The 20,126-nt window shown below is 44.7% G+C and overlaps 2 protein-coding genes across 10 annotated transcripts in view; one reads left to right on the top strand and one right to left on the bottom strand.

Annotated features, from left to right (window-relative positions):
• Positions 1–20,126, bottom strand: part of AGAP1 (ArfGAP with GTPase domain, ankyrin repeat and PH domain 1) — a 612,588-nt gene that overhangs the window by 74,890 nt on the left and 517,572 nt on the right. For 5 of the 8 annotated variants that reach the window (XM_051999115.1, XM_051999116.1, XM_051999110.1 and 2 more), the window contains one exon: positions 8,787–8,864. The exons of the other annotated variants lie outside the window; for them this stretch is intronic. In XM_051999115.1, coding sequence (XP_051855075.1) covers positions 8,787–8,864 — 78 coding nt within the window. The remainder of the gene's footprint in view (positions 1–8,786; positions 8,865–20,126) is intronic. 8 annotated transcript variants of the gene reach the window in all.
• ASB18 (ankyrin repeat and SOCS box containing 18) overlaps positions 1–20,126 on the top strand; it is a 413,251-nt gene that overhangs the window by 196,293 nt on the left and 196,832 nt on the right. The gene's annotated exons all lie outside the window — the stretch shown is intronic.

The raw sequence follows: 20,126 nt of genomic DNA, 5'->3' as shown, positions 1-20,126 counted from the left end.
GATTGAGCTAACTGAGGAATCAAGATGGCTGATATCGGAGGTTTTGTTTCTTTTCCAAACTGGGGCAGTTTCTTAACATGGCGGCTCCATCAGAGCCCCCTCTCTCTTTGAGATCACTGTGTGAGGACCCCAACATTTTCTCCTCACAGCCCCCCAGCCTTTCCTCCCAACTCCTCACCTGAAATGAGACCATGCGTGGTCTCACCGAGTGTTCCTTATGGTTTAATAACATTGTGTGATTGGGCTCCCAGGGATTTAAATAGTTTTCCATGTTTAACGGTTATTCATGGAAAGGTCCCCCCTATAATAGTATTTTAGCACCATGAACCTGTCGAAATCAACCTGCCCAATTACCCCAAACTACATTAATAACACCGGATATTACACTAATTGTGTCCAGTTTCTATGCAGACAAGGCCCCGTGGGGCTAATTTTGCGTCCTCAGGGGCAAGCAACTCAACCATCAAACCGATTTCACCAGGAATCCCTCCTCATTACACAAGTCTGGGCTGTCAAACTTTTTTTTTTAAAGGTTAATGGGCCAATCAGTCATCAATTATTTCTGGGAGAACCTGGCAGGCAAAGGGTTAAAGTGCTAAAAAGCAGCTGCCGGGCGGCCGTCCATTTGGAAGTTGTTATCAACAGGAGACATCTGAGGAGGCGTTTGGGGGGCGCTGCGGAGGGGGGAAATGGAGGCAGCCAGAGGAGCCAGGGTGGGAGAATGCAGGGCCGGGAAGACGGGCCGCCAGGTTCTGGCAAAGACTGCTGGGAGCCGTTCACCGCCAGCCTGGGCACAGCCATCGTCGGTGCAGGGCACGGTTGTGCCCTCCAGACTCCAGGGGATGCGGGGAGGGAGTCCTCTCTCAAGGGCAGATGTGGGGCGCCTCTGGGAGTCACTGAGACCCGATGAGCAAGGGAAGCCCAGAGCTCGAGGGACCCGTCCAAAGTGGCATAGATTTGGCTCTCGCCTCTCTCGGTTCCAAGCTGAAGATCTGAGACTGATGGACGGCAAGTTGGGGGCCACAGGACGTGATGGAACCCCAAGTCTGGACTCAGAGTGTCCTTGGGCAGTAATAACGCCTTTCTGTGTTTCTCTCCTCAGGCTTGGGACAGAGGTTATTTATCATTCCCTTTTCCAGAGAGTCTCGGTGACTAGTTAAGGGTCACAGAGTCACTGTCTGGGATTTGAATTCAAGGCTCTAAGGAGTCTCTATGTTGAGAGATCTTCCATTTCTGAGTCCACAAGAGCATCCCCTGAGACGAGCGGTCTCATTTTGCAGTGGGAAGACAGGTGTTTTGCCCAGAGTCACACAGACGGCACACAAGCCCTGCCTTCGTCCTCCAGCGGGGCTCCAAAGTCCCTCAGAGCCCACCCAGGGCAGCCCCTTCCTTTTCCAGAGAAGGAAACGGAAGGAAGAAACTACAGGTTCAGGAACCCAAAAAGATCACTGAGGCATATCAATAGTTTTGGTGGGATTTGAACTCAGATTCTCTGCTTCAGGGTCAATGTTCACCTTGGTGTTGTTCAGTTGTTTTCAGACGTGTCCAACTCTCTGTGATCCCATTTGGAGTTTTCTTGGCAAAGATACTGGAGGGTTTGCCATTTCCTCCTCCAGCTTATTTTACAGATGGGGAAAGTGAGGCAAACACTTGAGGTCATGCAACTAGTGAGTGTCCGAGCAGGATTAGAATTCACGAAGGTGAGCCTTCCACGCCCGGTGCTCTCTCCACGGCATCAGGGGATCCCTGATATTCCTTGCAAATTCGCACAAAACTGGTGCCAGAAAAGACACCATCTTGTCAATCAGTCAACAAGTCAGCCAACCAATGAGGGTCTAGCTCACAGTCCCTCCGCTCCAAGTCCCAGCCGAGGCAATCGGGGTGGGGGGAGAGAAAATTAGGGAAGTGACGTTCCTAGGAACTACAGAGCTTGTATACAGTAGGCTAAACTGAGTCAATTTAATTCCAGTAAATCTGGCCAATACTTAGCGAGTGCCGACTGCCCAGGGAACGTGGTTCTGGTTCCAGGGCAAATAGGGCCTTGCCCCCAAGAAACCTGCCTTCAAACCAAGCTGTGCCGTGTGCCTGATTGCCAGGAGGTGGGCAGAGACCCAACAACAAGGGCTTTTATTATCCCCCTCAGGAGAGTCCGGGCTGGAAGGCCCATTTTTGGGAGCTCCTTCCATTAACCTTGGCGTTGAGCACCGCAGGGGCCGCGCCTTTCTTAAATTAAGGAAAGCGTCCAAAGCAAACCCCCGAAAAAGTAATTACCGCTTCCAAAATTGAAACCATCTCCAAGAGGCCGGAGGAACGCCGGCGGCCGCCTTTGCTGAGGCCGGCGCGCGTCCTCGACCTCCCCGTTAAGCCCCGATTCCGCCAGAGCCGGCGAGGCAGAAAGGGGAAGGGATCAAGCCCCCCTCCTCCTGAAACCCCGCTACTGGATCTGGTATAATTTGTTTAGCTACAAGAGGGCCCGAGGTATCATTACCATTTGTCAGTCGGTGTAATTTATCTTCATAAATTTCACAATAAGTATGTTTATTAGCCATCCCAATTACGGAAATATATTTGTGCCGTGTCCCACCGGGCAAGGCTGGCGAGTACCACTCTCCCTTCTTCTGCATGCCCTGGGCACGGCTAATCAGTCTGGAAGTCCAGGGGAAGGGGGGTCGGCAAGCCCCCGGTGGCCGGCCCCTCGGAACCCCTCGGTCTGCATGCTCTGGGGACAGGAAAATCCTATCACGTCCTGGGCTTGGTTTCCAGGTAGGGAATTCGTTCCTTTTCAATTGTTTCCCAAGATTTTCAGGGAGTCATTGAGCTAGGAGGAGCCTTAGAGATTTTACAAAAGAGGAAACTGAGGCTCTGAGAGGGGGACTTGTCCCAAGTGCCACGGGTAAGGCGAAGCAGAGCCAGGATCAAACTCAAGCCTACCCAACGGCTTCTCCAACGTAAATGTAATTTTTTTTCACTGACTTAGACACTTACTAGAGACTAGTGATCTAGAGATCACTAGATTTGGAATCAGGAGGGCCCGACTTCAAACCCTACCTCAGACACTTACTAGCTGTGTGAGCCTGGACAAGTAACGTAATCTTGCTTGTCTCAGTTTCCTTAACTGTAAAATGGGGACGGATAGTCACAGCCTCTGCTTGCTGTTATGAGGATCCCATGAGATCCTACTACTAACTAACTACTAGCCTTCTACTTCTGTGTCACACAGATGCTGGCCTGTTCTCTACCGCATGTTGTCTCTCTAAATATGGGAGTGACCCCGAGTTACTTTGGGGTCCCCTGTATGTTAACAGACTTTCTCCATTTACAAATCAGACGCTTCCTAAATGGCTTTAAGCCAATACAGCTGTGGAGGTACTTTTTGGTCTTGACAAATGAGCTGGCTGGTCCCTGGCAAGAGCTCGGTGGACATTTGTTTGAATGTTGTTTTGGACTATGAAATAAATGCACATTTTCTATACACTTCCTAAAATCCAGCCCAGAAGAAAAGGCTGAGGAAGAAGAGTTTCCTTGAATTCCTATTTATCCCTCTCAGTTAACATTTCTCCTCTAATTCCTCCTTAGCCAATGAATGAAAAAGTTACCAGGATATTTATGTATCCTCTGGGTGCTCCTTACCTCCCTATGAGTTTTACATGTTGGGAAACTGAGGTTCAGGGGGGTTACATGTTTTTACCAAAGTCACAAAGGCAGAGAGTAACTACTTCACTCACCTACTTAAAGGCATGGAAAGTGAAGGGGTGAGGAGAAAGGCAAAAGTGAATGCTTGAAAGCATTAATAAAATCAATTTAAATAAGTGAAGGGGGCCAATGAGGCTTCCCGGCTCACTCCTCCACTTGCCTCTACCATCACACTCATCCCCCTTTCCCCCACTGCAACCTCTGGATCTCTGCCACATATTCTCTGCTTGGTGAACTTGATCTCATAATGCCAGAAAACAGGCCCCACCATCTCTACAATGGGTCACCCAACTCCATTCCTCTTCCAGCTTTCTCAGGATTCTCCCCTCCTCCCCTCCAACCGCCACCATAAAATGGAAGCTCAGTAAAGCAAGGACCAACTTATTTCTTTTTGCCTTTGGATCCCCAATGCTTAGAACTGTGCCTGGTACATAGTAATTACTTAAAAACACTATTTATTTATCTAAAGGGATAGTGAAAAGGGGGGAAAAAGCGTTAAAAACGGTGTCCCTAAAAGTGGCAACAAAAAGTAGATGGCTGTGGAAAGAGTCCAAAATCAGTCAAGCTGAAGCTGACCTGTCAGCCTGAGTTTGGGAGTAGGACAGGGAGAGCTTGTCCAGGGCCGCCAATGAGCCAAAGCCGCTGATCCGGCATGAAGGCCGTGCCAGAGGCGGGACCACAAGGGGTCCTTCAGCATCCCAGACGGGCCCAAAGGCGCCCAGGAGGACTGCTCGGTTGTTCACCTGTGGCGGGCCTGGTCTCTGGTCTCCTTACACACAGTATATTCTCACAGGCCCAGTTTGGCCCTGGGAACCTTCCAGTTTTGTCAGACCGGGCTTCACAGTTAGGCTGGAACAGGATTTTAACATAGGGACAAGGAGACCCTACATCTGGCCTGGCAACGGAAGAGGTTTGTTTTTTGTTCTAAGTTTACTAATCATCAAAGCTAATATTTATGCACCACTTTGAGCTCTGCAAAATGTTACATCTTTTATGTAACCCGATTTGATTCTCCCAATAAGCAATCTGAGAGATGGTGCACTGTTCTCCAAGGCAATGCCCTCTCTTGAATGCTACATTTCTTCTAGTGGATTTTGTAAATCAAAAGCCCATCATACCCGAGTCCTTATCAAAAGAAATATGATAACACTGAGGTTATGCAACAATTTTTTTTTTTTGAAATCCCAAAGATTTGGGAGAAAAAGAAAATATATAGCAGTAAGACTTTTCATCTTAGTTTTAAGAGTAATCCATTTCTTAGGGTAGGTTTGGATCCTGGCTGAAGTAGAAGAATATTTTTAAAACTTGTTTCAAAATGTGTATCTGGGTTTACCATTTTAAAAATTACTTTTACTATAGGTATATAGTTAGAGCATTTTTAGAGCTAGGAATTTCTTGAGCAAACGCCTTCTATTTTAGGTGTGGTAAGTTTAAATCTTATGTCCCACAATGACAGATATACATGAGGTTTAGATTGTATTCCTTTTCTGCTACTCTAGAGTTCTATATGCAATGGCTGCTCAATCCCTAGTGTTGATCAACAAGTATCTCCATTCTCTTCATCTAGCCATCCAACAAATGATCCATGTGCCCATCTGGCCACATCCATGCATCTATTCATGTATCACCCATCCAGCCATCCATCCATCCATCCACTCACTGAGGATCTCTCCTAGGCAAGTCACTGAATTGGATGCCAAAGGCACTAAAACACTCACACCCCAGAAGGGGAGATCTTGTGTTTACAAGGCAGGATGAGATCTGTGTAAACAGAACACATGAAGGCTCAGAGAAGGAAGGGAAAGGAAGAAGAGATCTTTTCTTCACATACTCACCACTCACTCTGCTTTCCCTGTCTCTAAAACCAAAATGGTACAAGTGTCTACCCAGATTCTGAGTGGATCCTTGCAAGGTCAGATACCACTTTGGCTCCTATAATTGCCTCATTTTATGTGGTTAAATGGAAAACTGGCAGCAGGAAGGTCAATACAAATTTGGGGGGTCCAAATAGATGGGGACTTTGATGAAATATCATATTAGGTATGACATATACTGTCAGATTTAGTGGGTTTGCTGGGATGCTTTTTTCTTCTTTTGAGATAAGAAATGGCTTTGGGGGAGGGAACGCATTTTGAAATAAAGGTGATGAAAAAACAAAAGATGTTCATTTGAAATGAAGTTGATGAAAAAACGAAAGATGTTCATAAAAATGAAAAAACAAAAAGAGTTGTACATGTTTGGGACTGCTTAACATCTAGGGCAGGGAGTGGAGGGAAGGAGGGGAAAAACTGAAACAGAAGTTTTTGCAAGAGGCAATGTTGAAACCCTGCATATATTATATATATATATATATATAAAGCTATAATAAAAAATAAAAAAGAGTTACATAACAAATTTGAGGGAAAATTCTTATTTGGAACAGCACATTGTAATTGTTGAAGATTCACCTGTATATGATCTTCATTTCAAGTAGCTGGGATTATTTAAGTTGGAGAAGGGAAGGATGAGAGGGGGACATGATAGCTTCTCACCAAAAATGTGAAGGGATCTTCCTTGGAAGGGACACTATCCCTGTTCTGCTCGGGCATAAGAACTGAGGGGAGGCTCAATGAAGCAAAGTCAGCTTCCGAGTCAGGAGAAGAATTCCTGGCTCCTGGAGCTCTGCTAGCCCCAGGAGGGACATCTTGGGAAGTAATGGGCTGCCCCTCGCTGGAGATCCCCAAGAAATGGCAGATGGTTCCTTGTTGGCTGTGTATCATCCGGAGGAGATGCTCCCAATCCCAGAGATGATATGTTGTAATAGAAGGAAAATCAGCCTATATGAAGCTCATACACCTTTTCGTTAATTCCGTCATGTACACAACCAAAAAAAAGCTTGGAAGTCCTATCGATTATTCCCAATCGGAGCCCGATTCACGTCAAACAAACGGAAATCATAAAAGGTAAAAGTGAAAAGCCGGGACTTGCTCTAAGGCAGAACTTGAAGGAAGAGAGGCCGTCAGTTAATCACAGGCGAGGTTATCTTCCTGGGCGCTGTTGACAAAAGATGGTCCCATGACCGCCTTTTGTAGCCGGGACCTGTCAGCTGAGGAGTCCCTCGTTTCCAAAGTCATCCATTATCTCTGATTGGAGCAGGAGCTCGAATGCCCTTCCGCTCCGATGTTCCTTCCCCGCCCCCCTCGGCACGTCTCTGTGTTCTGCACAAGACCCCATTTACCTGATTAGTTAGGGTTGAGGGACTCCCATTTCTGCTTGGATCGCAACGCTTAGTGATACCGAGTCACATGTTTTCCTATGCTTGGCTACAACCCGAGTCTCCGGTTCGCGGCCAGAAAGTGCCTCGGATTTAGGAGGCCATTCAAGGCTGCGAAAATCCAGGGAGAACTGGCCCGAACCACCCCGATCCGCAGCCGACTGCCGTATTCCGACTGCGGCTCCGAGGGACCCGGAGATGCTCCCGGGCCGGGGGCACCCCCCACTCAAATGCCCAGCGACAAATATGTCTGCTCTGCCCGTGCACCCGCACACGCGTGAAAGGGGGAAAAGGGGGAAACGGCCAAGGAAACCCGGCCCGGCCGGAGTCTTCCACGAGGGCCGGCGGGAGCCGCCCAGCTCTGGGACGCCGGGGGCCTAATGCTTAGAAAACCAGCGCCCAGGGCGGGAGGCATTTTTTCATCTCATCCTTCCAGGCTTTGAAAGGAGACGCAAAGGGTCCCGCTCGGCCCTTCCTCGGAGGGGGACGCTTCTCCCGCCGGGATGGGAGCCGGGTTATCCTCAGAAAGCGCTCCTTTGATGGGCCGCAGCCGAGGTACTTTTGATTCCCGGGCCCATTTCATGTGGCTGCGAGAGCGGGCCTGGCGCCGCCGATACAGTAGTAATTGTGCAAGGGGAAGAAAGGGAGAGACGGTGGCATAAATCACCAAAGGTTAATGATCAGGATGTGAACAGAGGGACTTGTTTACAGAAATAGCATGCAATTTAAAATTTACAAGAGATTTAATGCCAGCGCTTGGCAATTGCTAAAATCAACAGCCCAGAAAACAGTGACATTAAGAAAAATATTACGGTTCTAATCCTTCCCAAATAAGTCAATTAGTGTTAGGGCCCGCGCTCGCCATCACTTGACCCATATGGCTTGCACTTAGGTGAAAAAAAATTCCCCCCATTATACCAAGCTCAGTGGGTCGTGACTTATTTTGCATCGCCCCCCCCTCCCATCCCGGCCCCTCTCGCGCCGTCAGAGCTGGCGGGCGCTCCTCCCCCCTCCGCCTGGCATCAGAATAATTCTGACCCTTGACATTTGTAATAATCAAAACAAAAGGCAGTTTATAATTGCGTTGTTTCAATGAAAGTGGGGGAAAAAATCCAATCTGTTCTCCCGGCAGAGCCATGACGGGCCGTCCTCGGCCGACGGGAGTCAATTTGTGAACTTTGGCACCCGGCGACCTTTAGAAACACAACACAACAATCTCCAGAATTTACAAGCAAGACTAGCGCATGCAAATGGCCCGGCCCGGCTCGCTTCGGATTCGAGCCGCAAAGAGCATTATGGAGAACGCTTTTCCCCCAACAAATTAAGAGTGTTTCTTAAATGTCACAGCACACTATTGTATTTGGCTACAGATCATTACGCCTGATCCGCGCACTTTTAAAAACGGTAATAACTCGGGAAATATTACACTGAGTGCCCACATGTAGAAAGGCAGAGAAAAAAGAGCAGAAAATAGCTTTCTGAAGTAATTTAAACATCACCACTCGAGGACTGGAGGGAAAGGTCAGGATTTAAGTAAGCTGAAACCAACATGAATGGGGAGAGAAAATGCACAAACAGGGAAGATGGAGAGACCAGCGGCAGGACCGGCAGACACAGGGCGGGAGCATGCACTCTGGGCGGGGCCCTTTGCGGGCGGGGGAGGGGCCGGCCGGCCCGCGTCACGTGACAGAGAAGGCCCCGGGGGTGGGGAGGGGGTGGGGCTTGCCCGAGATCACACACACAGCGAGTAGCAGAGATGGAATCTGAACCCAGGACAGAGAGAGGCGGAGACTGCAGGCAGCGGGGGAGGGGAAGGGGGGGGAGGGCGTTAGTTTGTTACCTTCGGTGTTGGTGCTGCTGCTGCTGTATATATTTCGCAGGCTACCAACACGGTTTAGTTTCCATGCTTTGCGCTTGGCTGCATCCCGAGAGCAGAAAGGGAGGAGGAGAAGGAGAAGGAGGAGGAGGAGGAGAGAGAAAAGACAGAGACAGAGATAAAGGAGAGAGAGAAATGGAGAAAAAGGAAAAGAAAGAAAAGAGAGAGAGAGAGAAATAATAGAGAAAAAGAAAAAGAGACAGAGATAAAGGAGAGAGAGAAATGGAGAAAAAGGAAAAGAAAGAAAAGAGAGAAAGAGAGAAATAATAGAGAAAAAGAAAAAGAGACAAGAGATAAAGGAGAGAGAGAAATGGAGAAAAGGAGAGAGACAGAGACAGAGGAGAGAGAGATAGAGAAAAAGAAAAAAGAAGACAGGAGAGAGAAATGGAGAAAAAGAGAAAGAAAAGAGAGAGAGGAGAGAAATCGAGAAAAAGAAAAAAAACAGATAAAGGAGAGAAATGGAGAAAAAGAAAAAGAAAGAAAAGAGACAGAGAAGAGAGAGAAATAATAGAGAAAAAGAAAAAGAGGGAAAAGACACAGATAAAGGAGAGAGAGAAATGGAGAAAAAGAGAAAGAAAAGAGAGAGAGGAGAGAAATCGAGAAAAAGAAAAAAATAGATAAAGGAGAGAGAGAAATGGAGAAAAAGAAAAAAAGAAAAGAGAGAGAGGAGAGAAATCGAGAAAAAGAAAAAAAACAGATAAAGGAGAGAGAGAAATGGAGAAAAAGAAAAAGAAAGAAAAGAGACAGAGAAGAGAGAGAAATAATAGAGAAAAAGAAAAAGAGGGAAAAGACACAGATAAAGGAGAGAGAGAAATGGAGAAAAAGAAAAAGAAAGAAAAGAGAGAGAGGAGAGAAATCGAGAAAAAGAAAAAAATAGATAAAGGAGAGAAATGGAGAAAAAGGAAAGAGAGAAAAAGAAAAGAAAGAAAAGAGAGAGAAGAGAGAAAGAGAGAAAAGAGAGAAGAGAAAAAGAAAAAAAAAAAACAGATAAAGAGAGAGAGAAATGGAGAAAAAGAAAAAAGAAAGAAAAGAGACAGAGAAGAGAGAGAAATAATAGAGAAAAAGAAAAAGAGAGAAAAAGAAAAAGAAAAAGAGAGAAAAGAGACAGAGATAAAGGAGAGAAATGGAGAAAAAGAGAAAGAAAAGAGAGAGAGGAGAGAAATAGAGAAAAAGAAAAAAAAATAGATAAAGGAGAGAGAGAAATGGAGAAAAAGAAAAAGAAAGAAAAGAGAGAGAGGAGAGAGAAAAGAGAGACAAGAGACAGGAGAGAGAAATTGAGAAAGAGAGAGAGAGAGACAGAGGAGAGAGAGAAAAGAGAGAAAGAGAAAAAGAGAAAGAAAAGAGAGAGGAGAGAAATAGAGAAAAAGAAAAAAAACAGAGATAAAGGAGAGAGAAAAATAGAGAAAAAGAAAAAGAGAGAAAAGAGACAGAGAGAGAGAGAAGAGAAAAAGAAAAAAAAACAGATAAAGAGAGAGAGAGAGAAAAATAGAGAAAAAGAAAAGAGAGAGAGAGAGACAGAGACACAGAGAGAAACAGAGACAGAGGAGAGAGAGAAATAGAGAAAAAGAAAGAGAAAGAAAAGAGAGAGAGGAGAGAGAGAAAGAGAAAAGAAAAAAAACAGAGATAAAGGAGAGAGAAATAGAGAAAAAGAAAAAGAAAGAAGAGAGAGAGAAGAGAAAAAGAAAAAAGAAAGAAAAGAGAGAAGAGAGAGAAAAATAGAGAAAAAGAAAAGAAAAGAGACAGACACACACAGAGAGAAACAGAGAAACAGAGAAAAGAGGAAAGAGAGAAAAAGAAAAGAAAAAGAGAGAGAGAGAGACAGAGACAGAGATAAAGGAGAGAAATAGAGAAAAAGAAAAAGAGGGAAAAGACACAGATAAAGGAGAGAGAGAAATGGAGAAAAAGAAAAAGAAAGAAAAGAGACAGGAGAGAAAAGAGAGACAAGAGACAGGAGAGAGAAATTGAGAAAGAGAGAGAGAGAGACAGAGGAGAGAGAGAAATAGAGAAAAAGAAAGAGAAAGAAAAGAGAGAGGAGAGAAATAGAGAAAAAGAAAAAAAACAGAGATAAAGGAGAGAAATAGAGAAAAAGAAAAAGAGAGAAAAGAGACAGAGAGGGGAGAAAGAGAAAAAGAAAAAAAGACAGATAAAGGAGAGAGAAAAATAGAGAAAAAGAAAAGAGACAGAGACACAGAGAGAAAGAGAAACAGAGACAGAGGAGAGAGAGAAATAGAGAAAAAGAAAGAGAAAGAAAAGAGAGAGAGGAGAGAAATAGAGAAAAAACAGAGATAAAGGAGAGAAATAGAGAAAAAGAAAAAGAAAGAGAAGAGAGAAAGAGAAAAAGAAAAAAAGACAGATAAAGGAGAGAGAAAAATAGAGAAAAAGAAAAGAGACAGACACACACAGAGAGAAACAGAGAAACAGAGAAAAGAGGAAAGAGAGAAAAAGAAAAAAAAAAAAGACAGAGACAGGAGAGAGATAGAGAAAAAGAAAGCGAAAGCAAAGAGACAGAGATAAAGGAGAGAGAAATAGAGAAAAAGAAAAAAAGACAGATAAAGGAGAGAGAAATGGAGAAAAGGAAAGAGAGAAAAGAGACAAAAGAGAGAAATAGAGAAACAAAGAGACAGATGAGAGAGAGATAGAGAAAAAGAAAAAAAGAAGACAGAGGAGAGAGAGAAATAGAGAAAAAGAGAGAGAGAAATAGAGAAAAAGAAAAAACAGAGATAAAGGAGAGAAATAGAGAAAAAGAAAAAGAGAGAAAAGAGACAGAGAGGGGAGAAACAAATAGAGAAAAAGAAAAAAAACAGATAAAGAGAGAGAGAGAGAAATAGAGAAAAAGAGAGAGAGGAGAGAAATGAGAGAGAGGAGAAAGAAAAATAGAGAGAAAAAAGAGAGAGATGAAGGAGAGAGAGAAATAGAGAAAAAGAAAAAGAGAGAGAAAAGAGACAGACAGGAGAAAGAGAAATAGAGAAAAAGAAAAGAGAGAGAGAAAAGAGACAGAGACAGAGGAGAGAGAGAAATAGAGAAAAAGAAAAGAGAGAGACAGAGACAGAGAGAGGAGAAAGAGAGAAAAAGATACAGAGACAGAGGAGAGAGAGAAATAGAGAAAAAGAAAAAGAGACAGATAAAGGAGAGAGAAATAGAAAGAGACAGAGAGAGATAAAGGAGAGAGAGAAAAGAGAGAAACAAAAAGAGAAAAAGAGAGAGACAGAGGAGAGAAATAGAGAAAAAGAAAGAGAAACCGAGACACAGAGAGAAAGACAGAGGAGAGAAGAAATAGAGAAACAGAAAAAAAGAGAGAAATAGAGAAACATAAAAAAGAGAGAGACAGAGAGAAAAGAGACAAAGACACACACAGATAGAGAAACAGAAAGAGAGAGACAGAAAAGAGAGAAAAGAGACAGAGACAGAGAGAAATAGAGAAACAGAGACAGACAGAAAAAAGATAAAGACAGAGACAGAAGAAAGACAAATGAAGAAAACAGAAAAAAAAAGAGCAGCAGAGACAAAGACAAAGACAGAGACAAGAGAGAGAAATAGAGAAACAGAAAGAGACAGAGAGAGAAAAGAGACAAAGACAGATAGAAATAAACAGAAAAAGGATAGAGAAAGAGAGAGAAAAGAGACAAAGATAGAGACAGAGGGGAGAGAGATAGAAAAACAGAAAGGGACAGAGATGGAGACAAAAGAGACAAAGAAAGAAATAGAGAAACAGAAAAAGAGACACAGAGAGAAAGACAAAGAGAGACAGGAGAGAGAGAGAAATAGAGAAACAGAAAAAGAAAGAAAGACAAAGACAGAGACAGAGACAGAGGAGAGAAACAGAAAAAGAGAGAAAGAAAACAGAAAACAGAGAGATAAAGACAGACAAAGAGAGAAAAAAGACAGAGACAGAGGAGAGAAAAATATAGAAACAGAAAAAGAGAGAGACAGAGACAGAGAGAAAAAGACAAAGAGACAGAGGAGAGGGAGAAATAGAAAAACAGAAAAAGAAAGAAACAGAAAAGAGAAAGACAGACAAAGGGAGAGAAAAGAGACACAGAGAGAAAGAGAAACAGAAGAAGAGAGAATCAAAAACAGAAAAGAGAGAGACAGAAAAAAGACAGAGACAGAGGAGAGAGAGAGATGGAGAAACAGAAAAAGAAAAGAGAAAGGAAGAGAAAAGAGACAGAGAGAAGAAAAAAGAGAAAGAAAGAAAAAGAGAAAAGGTACACAGAGACAGAGAGCAGAGTCAGAGAGAAGAGAGAGAGAGAGAGAGAGAGAGAGAGAGAGAGAGAGAGAGAGAGAGAGAGAGAGAGAGAGGAGAGAAAAAAAAAAGGAAAAGAAAAAATGAAAAGGGGAAAAAAAGACCATCAAAGTAGCATGTGAGGCATAACACAGGACACTCCCGTTCCCCGTGCAGCTGCCACCGGGCTCTGCCCGAGGCTTTTTAGGAGCAGCCCCCTCCACCCCTTCTTCACGTGGATCCTAGAGAGCAGGGGCTGAGCAGCGGAGAAGGGAAGGGTGCTGGCAGAGCGGCCTGAGCTCGCTGCTCACCCATGAGCATCTCTGGGCACTGAGCCCCCGCCTCCTCGGGCGGTCCCCACGTTGGCATCCCTTCTGCCTCAGTGCTTTTGTGTGTGTGTGTGCTGAGGCAGTTGGGGTTAAATGACCTGCCCAGAGTCACACAGCTGGGATGTGTTGTGTCTGAGGCTGGATTTGAACTCAGGTCCTCCTGACTGCAGGGCTGGGGCTCCACCAACTGCACCACTGAGCTATACCCCCCCTTTCTACCTCAATTCTAAGAGAAAGTCGAGCATCCCCTCGGAGCAGACTCTCCCAGGGCCGGACCCCGGCTCCTCCCTGGGGCGCCCGAGCCAGCCTTCAGTATCCACAACAAGCATCCCGGGCGGGAGGGGGAGGGGTACCATGGGGGCCATTTGGAAATGAGGAAGACGGGCAGTCTCCATCACCTCCTGAAACGCCCCCCTTGCCACGTGCTGTGCTAAATACAAAGACCAGAATGAGGGCCGGGCCCTGCCTGGAGGAGCTTCCCTTCTATTCGGGGAGACAACGTAAGGCGGAGGCCCTCTTGGAGAAGGGATAGATGTCTCCATGTGGCGTATACAGAGAACTGTCACAAGATCAGCATTATCTCCCTCGGTTTGGTGCCATTGCCTGGCACATAGTAGATGCTGAGAAAATGCTTGTCCCCTTTCCCCCTCCCCTAAATACAAGGCAAAAAACCTGTTTTTGGAGAGGAGGAGAAAGCAGGAGCAGCTGGAGGGGGCCCAGGAGGAAGGGGCTCAGCAAAGGCAGATGCCGCTCTTGGATGCTATTTTACTCTTGGAAAGCGCGGGACACCAGTTAATGCTAAGGGACAGCAGAGTGTTATTTTTCACTAAAGGGCCCAACACCGAGCTATGGAGGCCAAAGGGAGAGCTTGGTCCAAAGGGAGAGCTTTGGGGCTAAGGCGGCCTTGGAACGATAATCATCCCTGACATCATTTCCTAATTGCACACATATTCCCATCACTTGGCTTTCCTCCCCGTCCTCCCCCCACCCCCTCAACAGTGGTGGCGAGGACCCCTCCAACTTTGGGACTTGTTTTTATTTTTGTCTTCAGAAGAAACCACTTGGGGTTCTGGGAGCGGAGGTTTCGGGCCTACAGGACGCTTGCACCAGGGACTTGTGAGCATCCCGGAGCTGCTGGAGGAAGGGCAAACCCAGGTACGCCCCGTTACGGGTCATCGAGACCCGCAGCCACCCCATGACAGGGGAAACCACGGCCTGCTCACTGCCGAGGGAGCGGGGACAACGGCCGAAGTCACGGGGGAGGATTCTGTTTACAGTGCTAGGAAAAAAGGAAAATATCTGTCCCTGTGTCCCACTTAGTGAAAGTCTTTAGCAGCTCTAAGTCAACCCTCCAGCAAGCGAAGCAGCCATCCGCTGTCCCGGGGACAGGGACCCAGACTGGGCCGAGGATGTCACGCGACGGCAGGATTACCCACATGTCCGCTTAGAAATGATCCTCCTCCACAAGACAAACTCGGGCCGAGACCTGGTTCATGAGGAAGCCGAGTCTACACTCAGTGTGCCCGGAGGGCTCTGTCTTTGGGGGTTCCTGACTCGGAACCCTCCCAGCTCGCTTCTCCCAAGGAAGCTCGTCCGGTACGGGCTCAAGGCCAGCCCTCACCCAGATCCCACGGCAGAGAGCAAACATTAAGTATTCAAACACAATCTTTGATTCAGGAAAACGAGCATTTTAAATACTTTTTCCGTACCCATGAAACGCTGGCGATACAAATACGAGGACCAAAAATGAGGGCACGAAGGGTGGGGGAGAAGAAAGGAAAAACAGGCTGCACTCAGAAACAAAATTACACAGGATAATTTCGGGGGGGGGTTGCCACTTTAAGAAACTCTCTGACAACAGGGGTTTGACAGACAGGAACAGGAGACACCGGGTACGTAAGTGGCATTTTCTTAGGTCACCAAAGCAAGAAGTTTGGGAAACGTACAAAAACTTGTAGTTAAAAACTTGCCCATCCCCTGACCTTACTCATGGACTGTTCTCACTGCCCTCACAGATGACAACTCTATATGGAAGAAAAAGGAAAACCTTTCTGTCACCGAGGGGTGAAGCTTCTTGGATGGCAAGCCCTATCTGGATTCGTCACTGGGGCCTTTTCATCCTAGTAGGGCTCATTGGAAGGTGGATGGCGCTCTTGACATAGGTCCCAAGAAGGTCCCGTGATGAAATAGTAGAAAAATACTTTCTAATGTATATACTATATATATACTTTACAATTTATAGTTTGGGGAGGTTCTGATCTCTCCCCACCTCCAGGTGCTAAACCCTTACCTCAATCTCTAAGCACGAACCAAAACAAGCTCCTATTTTGTAGATACTTAATTTACACACACACATTCTCCCATTATTCATATCTATTTTCTGGGCACGTGTACCTTGCCCAAAGGATGGCAGACTTTGCACAAGTGGGGCCTTTTCAGTTTCCGCTTGGTACCCCCAGAACCCAGAAAAAAGACCTACAACAGATATATAATACTGCTTAGTGACAGACTGACTGAATACTCAACAAAGGCAAGACGAAAGAAATGCCAGCCTATGGCTATCGATCCCCAATCCCCATGATATTTCAGCATTTGGTGTCTGCACCCCTCTTTCCAATACAGTTGTAGCATCTCTACAAACTATGAGATTGCTTCTTTGTCAAACAGGTCGCTTCTTCTCCCCTCCTTGCCGATGAATTTCTCTTGGACGTGGTCCATGTGGTCCTTGGACAACCGGGTCTCCTCACCTGTCACTGAGCCAGATACCAAATCCTGCAAGTTTGGGAGAACTGGCCAGATCCTTCCCCTGCTGGGAGAGCTTGGGGAGAGCCAGTGTTTTGGATCTGGTGGTTTGGCTAAGGAGGGTTTTGTTTGCTTAGCACCAAATGATCAAGAATCCCCCTCTCTCCCAGAGCGACACTTGCTGTCCCATCACGAGCAATGCTGTGTATCCCATCTCGTCACTTCCACCCTCCCCACTACACTTCTCATACATATTAGTGCAAAGCAGAGAATCAACAATAGATCCAATGGCCCATCAAAGTGGTTAAATAACCACAGTTTCTGGTTTATAAGAACCTGAAGATGATTTTTTTTAATCAATAAAAGGATTTCCTCATTTATTGACTGTACTAGGCCACCCCCTTGAGCACCTAGGCCATACAGGAAGGAGAATCATTTGTAGACCTTCCACATTAAAAATAAAAAGGGCCACGAACCAACATTTAATTCTAAATGAAAATCTCTTAACAACAGGTATCAGACCTCACAAATTAATTTTTAGGTGTCTTCTAGTATGAATTACATACCCTTCCAGAAGGAATTCCTCCACCAGACAGATTGTGAGCTCCTTAAGAACAGAGACCATTATTTTGGCTTTCTCTGTATTCCCAGTACTTAGTCCAGTGCCTGGCACTTAGTAGGTGCTTCAGAAATGCTAGTTGATTGATTCTCCATAATGGGATCCAGTGTTTTTTTTTTTTTTTTTTTTTTCCCCCCTGCAGTGCTCAGTAAGGAAGAATTGACTGCCCCCCTTAGGTAAGCGATGGCTTTCCGAGCTATGGATATGCTTAATTATTTCAATATTCGAGGTTTCTTGTTTTCCTGAACACTTACAAATTCTAGAAAGTCTCTACATCTCAAGCTGCCCCATTTGGTAGCTTCCAACTTGCCTTTTCCCTGAAACATTTACATATAAATAAGCCAAGTCCAGGATGAGCACCCTCTGAATGGGAGGGGACCTCCAGTACCCACTTAGAGCCTTTCTCCCAGTCTGACGTCTTTCATTTTTCAGATACCCACTCCCATTACAGTATGGATGGAGAAGGAGAAAGGGAACATGCAGCCTGGTTTTCTATTAACCTATTGATGAAATAATCAATTTTAATGTGGGAGATGCCAGGCTTCTTTCTCCCTTTGAAAAAAATGAACTTTTCCGGCCTGATATTGAGGTCCTGCTACAAGCATTTGTCTCCTGTGGCGTTGATTGCTCCAAGTCTCCTTCTTCAGGAGCTCCTCTCCAAGTAAATACAATTAGATTATCCTCAAGAAAACTTAGCCGATGCCAAGGAAGGCTGCTGGGACCCTGGCACCGAGGGTGCTCCTGCTCTTCCTAACAAGGCCGATACCAACTGCCATTGCGATGGCGCCGGCTATTTATGGAAAACAAGGAAGATTCGGCTTCATTATTTGTGTGGCTCTTGTTAGAGGTGAAATCAGCCCATTAGGTTTTAGTCAGACCCTCTGACTCAAGAGAATGACAATGGAAACATGATGATGAAACATCATTTTCCCAGTGGGGGAAAATACTTTGATGGGAAAAAAAAAAGTTTTCAGGGCTGAAAAGTTCTTTCAAAAAGAGCCCAATGTGATGAGTCTATATCATAAAAACTAAACTTCTAAAAAATACCAGCCTTGAACTGTTTATTATTAACAAGAACATGAAAGGGTAAAGCATGAAATTTACCATGGTTACTTTTCACTGGGTTACTACAGTCGATTTTCCTTAATCTAATAACTATTATTAATAGGTTTTTATGATGTCTGTTTAAAGCTTTTTAGATTGAGTGATTTTTTTTTAAGTGCCATTTGGATTTAGATCCAAAATACAATCTTGGATCTGGTATAGACTAATTAACCAGCCAGAATTTAGATGGTTGAGATTAAATTCCTATTGCTTTGGTCTACAAAGTAACTGATGCATTCTCAGTTCCGATCTGGGTGGGCCCAATAAGTCATTATGTGTGATTTGATAATCCAAAGCACTGTGTGTTGCCAATAGTTTGTTTAATGGCGCCCTAACATAGGCCAAAACTGTGTAGCTCATGAACCATTTTTTTTGTTGATCCAATGTGAAATTATGGCATCTTGTAAATGGATTCTGATGCAAGAAACATCCAAGGGGAGATGGCTAAACCTTAAAAAAAAAAAAAAAAAAAAAAAAAAAACTTTTCACCTTTCCCCTCTATTACTATTAACCATAGTTCTAAAGAAAATAAAGAAGGGATTAAAAGGCTCTCTTAATTAAAAAATATGGAGGGGAAAAATGGGCACACTACAACTTCAACATGAAAATAGGCAAATAAGTTTGCAAATAGTTTTTTTTTTTTTTTTTTTTTTTGTGGAAGGGTGGTATGGTAAATGAGGTTAATGTGAACAAGATAAAGGCATCTAATGACCTTTTCCCTTCTGGGGGAGAAGAAAGGATGGGAAGCATTAATAAAGAGGCCCAGTGTATGCAATTTCTGCCATGGGGGCCAGGACTAACCAGATTTTTGTACTTTTTTAAATCCCATGGTAAAGAAATGCTATTTTGGGGCACCATCTGGACTTGGGTAGTAAACTAACTCCCTCTCAGACAATTTACTTTGTGTACCCTGGCTGAAAATCTGATGCTACTTTTGGCCTCCCTCTCCCTAAGGCGATATGCTTCTGCCCCACTATACACAGCTATTGTGTCCATGGTGAAGGCAGAGCAGGAAGGGGACTCTGTTGGGGGTCTATCTTATTTGAGCCTGAAGGCCTCCTGAGCCAAATCCTGTCCATCCTGGATCATAATCTCAATGAGAAAAAAAAATATATATATGTACGGATAGGGATATTTCCAGAGAAGTCCCCCCTCCCCCACATACTTGGCCTTTCCCAAAGATTCCTGCAGCTGGATGACCAAACAATGTGTATCGTAACGCCTCCTAATTATTAACAGACAGCCAAGATCATTTCAAAGAGGGTGAGAAGGGGAGAATGCACAAATAACTGCCTTGTGCTAAGTCTAGGTTACTGGGAATCATTTAAAGTTAATGACTCCCAATTATTAGACATCACCTTATTTTTGCAAGCTCTACCTCAACATCTGTGTCTATGCCACTGAGGGAACTTTCCAATAGGGTTTTTAAACAGGAATTCAGGTATCTTGCTTGTATAGGTCCTATCTTATTTTTTGTTTTTATTTTTTAATATTCTTCTTCATCTCTGAAGAAGCAAATTTCCATCCTTAGAATCCGCAGACCGGGTCCCGGGAAACACATGAAAAATGTCCATCGGCCCATTGGAGTGTTCCCCAAACCAAGGTTTTGTCCTAAAATCTGCCTCCATCATCACACCCTGAAACTCCAGACTTATTAACGTCACCTCTGGTCTCCATCTGACAGAGTTCTTTGTTGATTAGATAAATAGGCCTCAGATAGCTGATTAAAAAATGATGTAGCCGTTCGGTTGTGTGTTCAAGCCTTGTCAGCCATGTTGGATGTTAAAGTGTGCATGAATTACATCCCTGGAGTGTGCTGAACAGTGCTGATTAAATGAGGCCCGCCACGGCCCTCAGCATCAATTATCAGAAATAATAGGATCTTTTCACCTACGCAGGAAGAAGGGGGCTGGGCTGGAGACAGCGTGCCACTCATCCCTAAGAACGTCTCATCTTTGGCACAAAATAAATAACCTTGTCCGTTCGTATGAGGGAGTTTCAACTTGTGCCTCAAAAAAAAAAAAAAAAGAGTCAAATGATAACCTTGTCAGATAATACACCGACAGTCCATATCAGACTTGCTTTAAAAAAAAAAAAAAGGAAGGGGGAAATCTTTCTAAGTCTTCTGTAAAATGCCAGTTTTGCAGAGAGGCAAGTCTGTGTTCCTCGGGTATTTCAGGATGACCCACGCTCTGGGACCCTTTACAGAAAGATAATACCGCGGGCCCCTCGACGGGAGGGGAGGGCTCCCACTGTTGTTGTGTGTGCCACTTACACGTTCACTGGCT

Source organism: Antechinus flavipes, chromosome 4 (genome assembly GCF_016432865.1).
Source record: "Antechinus flavipes isolate AdamAnt ecotype Samford, QLD, Australia chromosome 4, AdamAnt_v2, whole genome shotgun sequence".
Taxonomy (NCBI): domain Eukaryota; kingdom Metazoa; phylum Chordata; class Mammalia; order Dasyuromorphia; family Dasyuridae; genus Antechinus; species Antechinus flavipes.
This window is presented reverse-complemented; position numbering and strand designations above follow the sequence as displayed.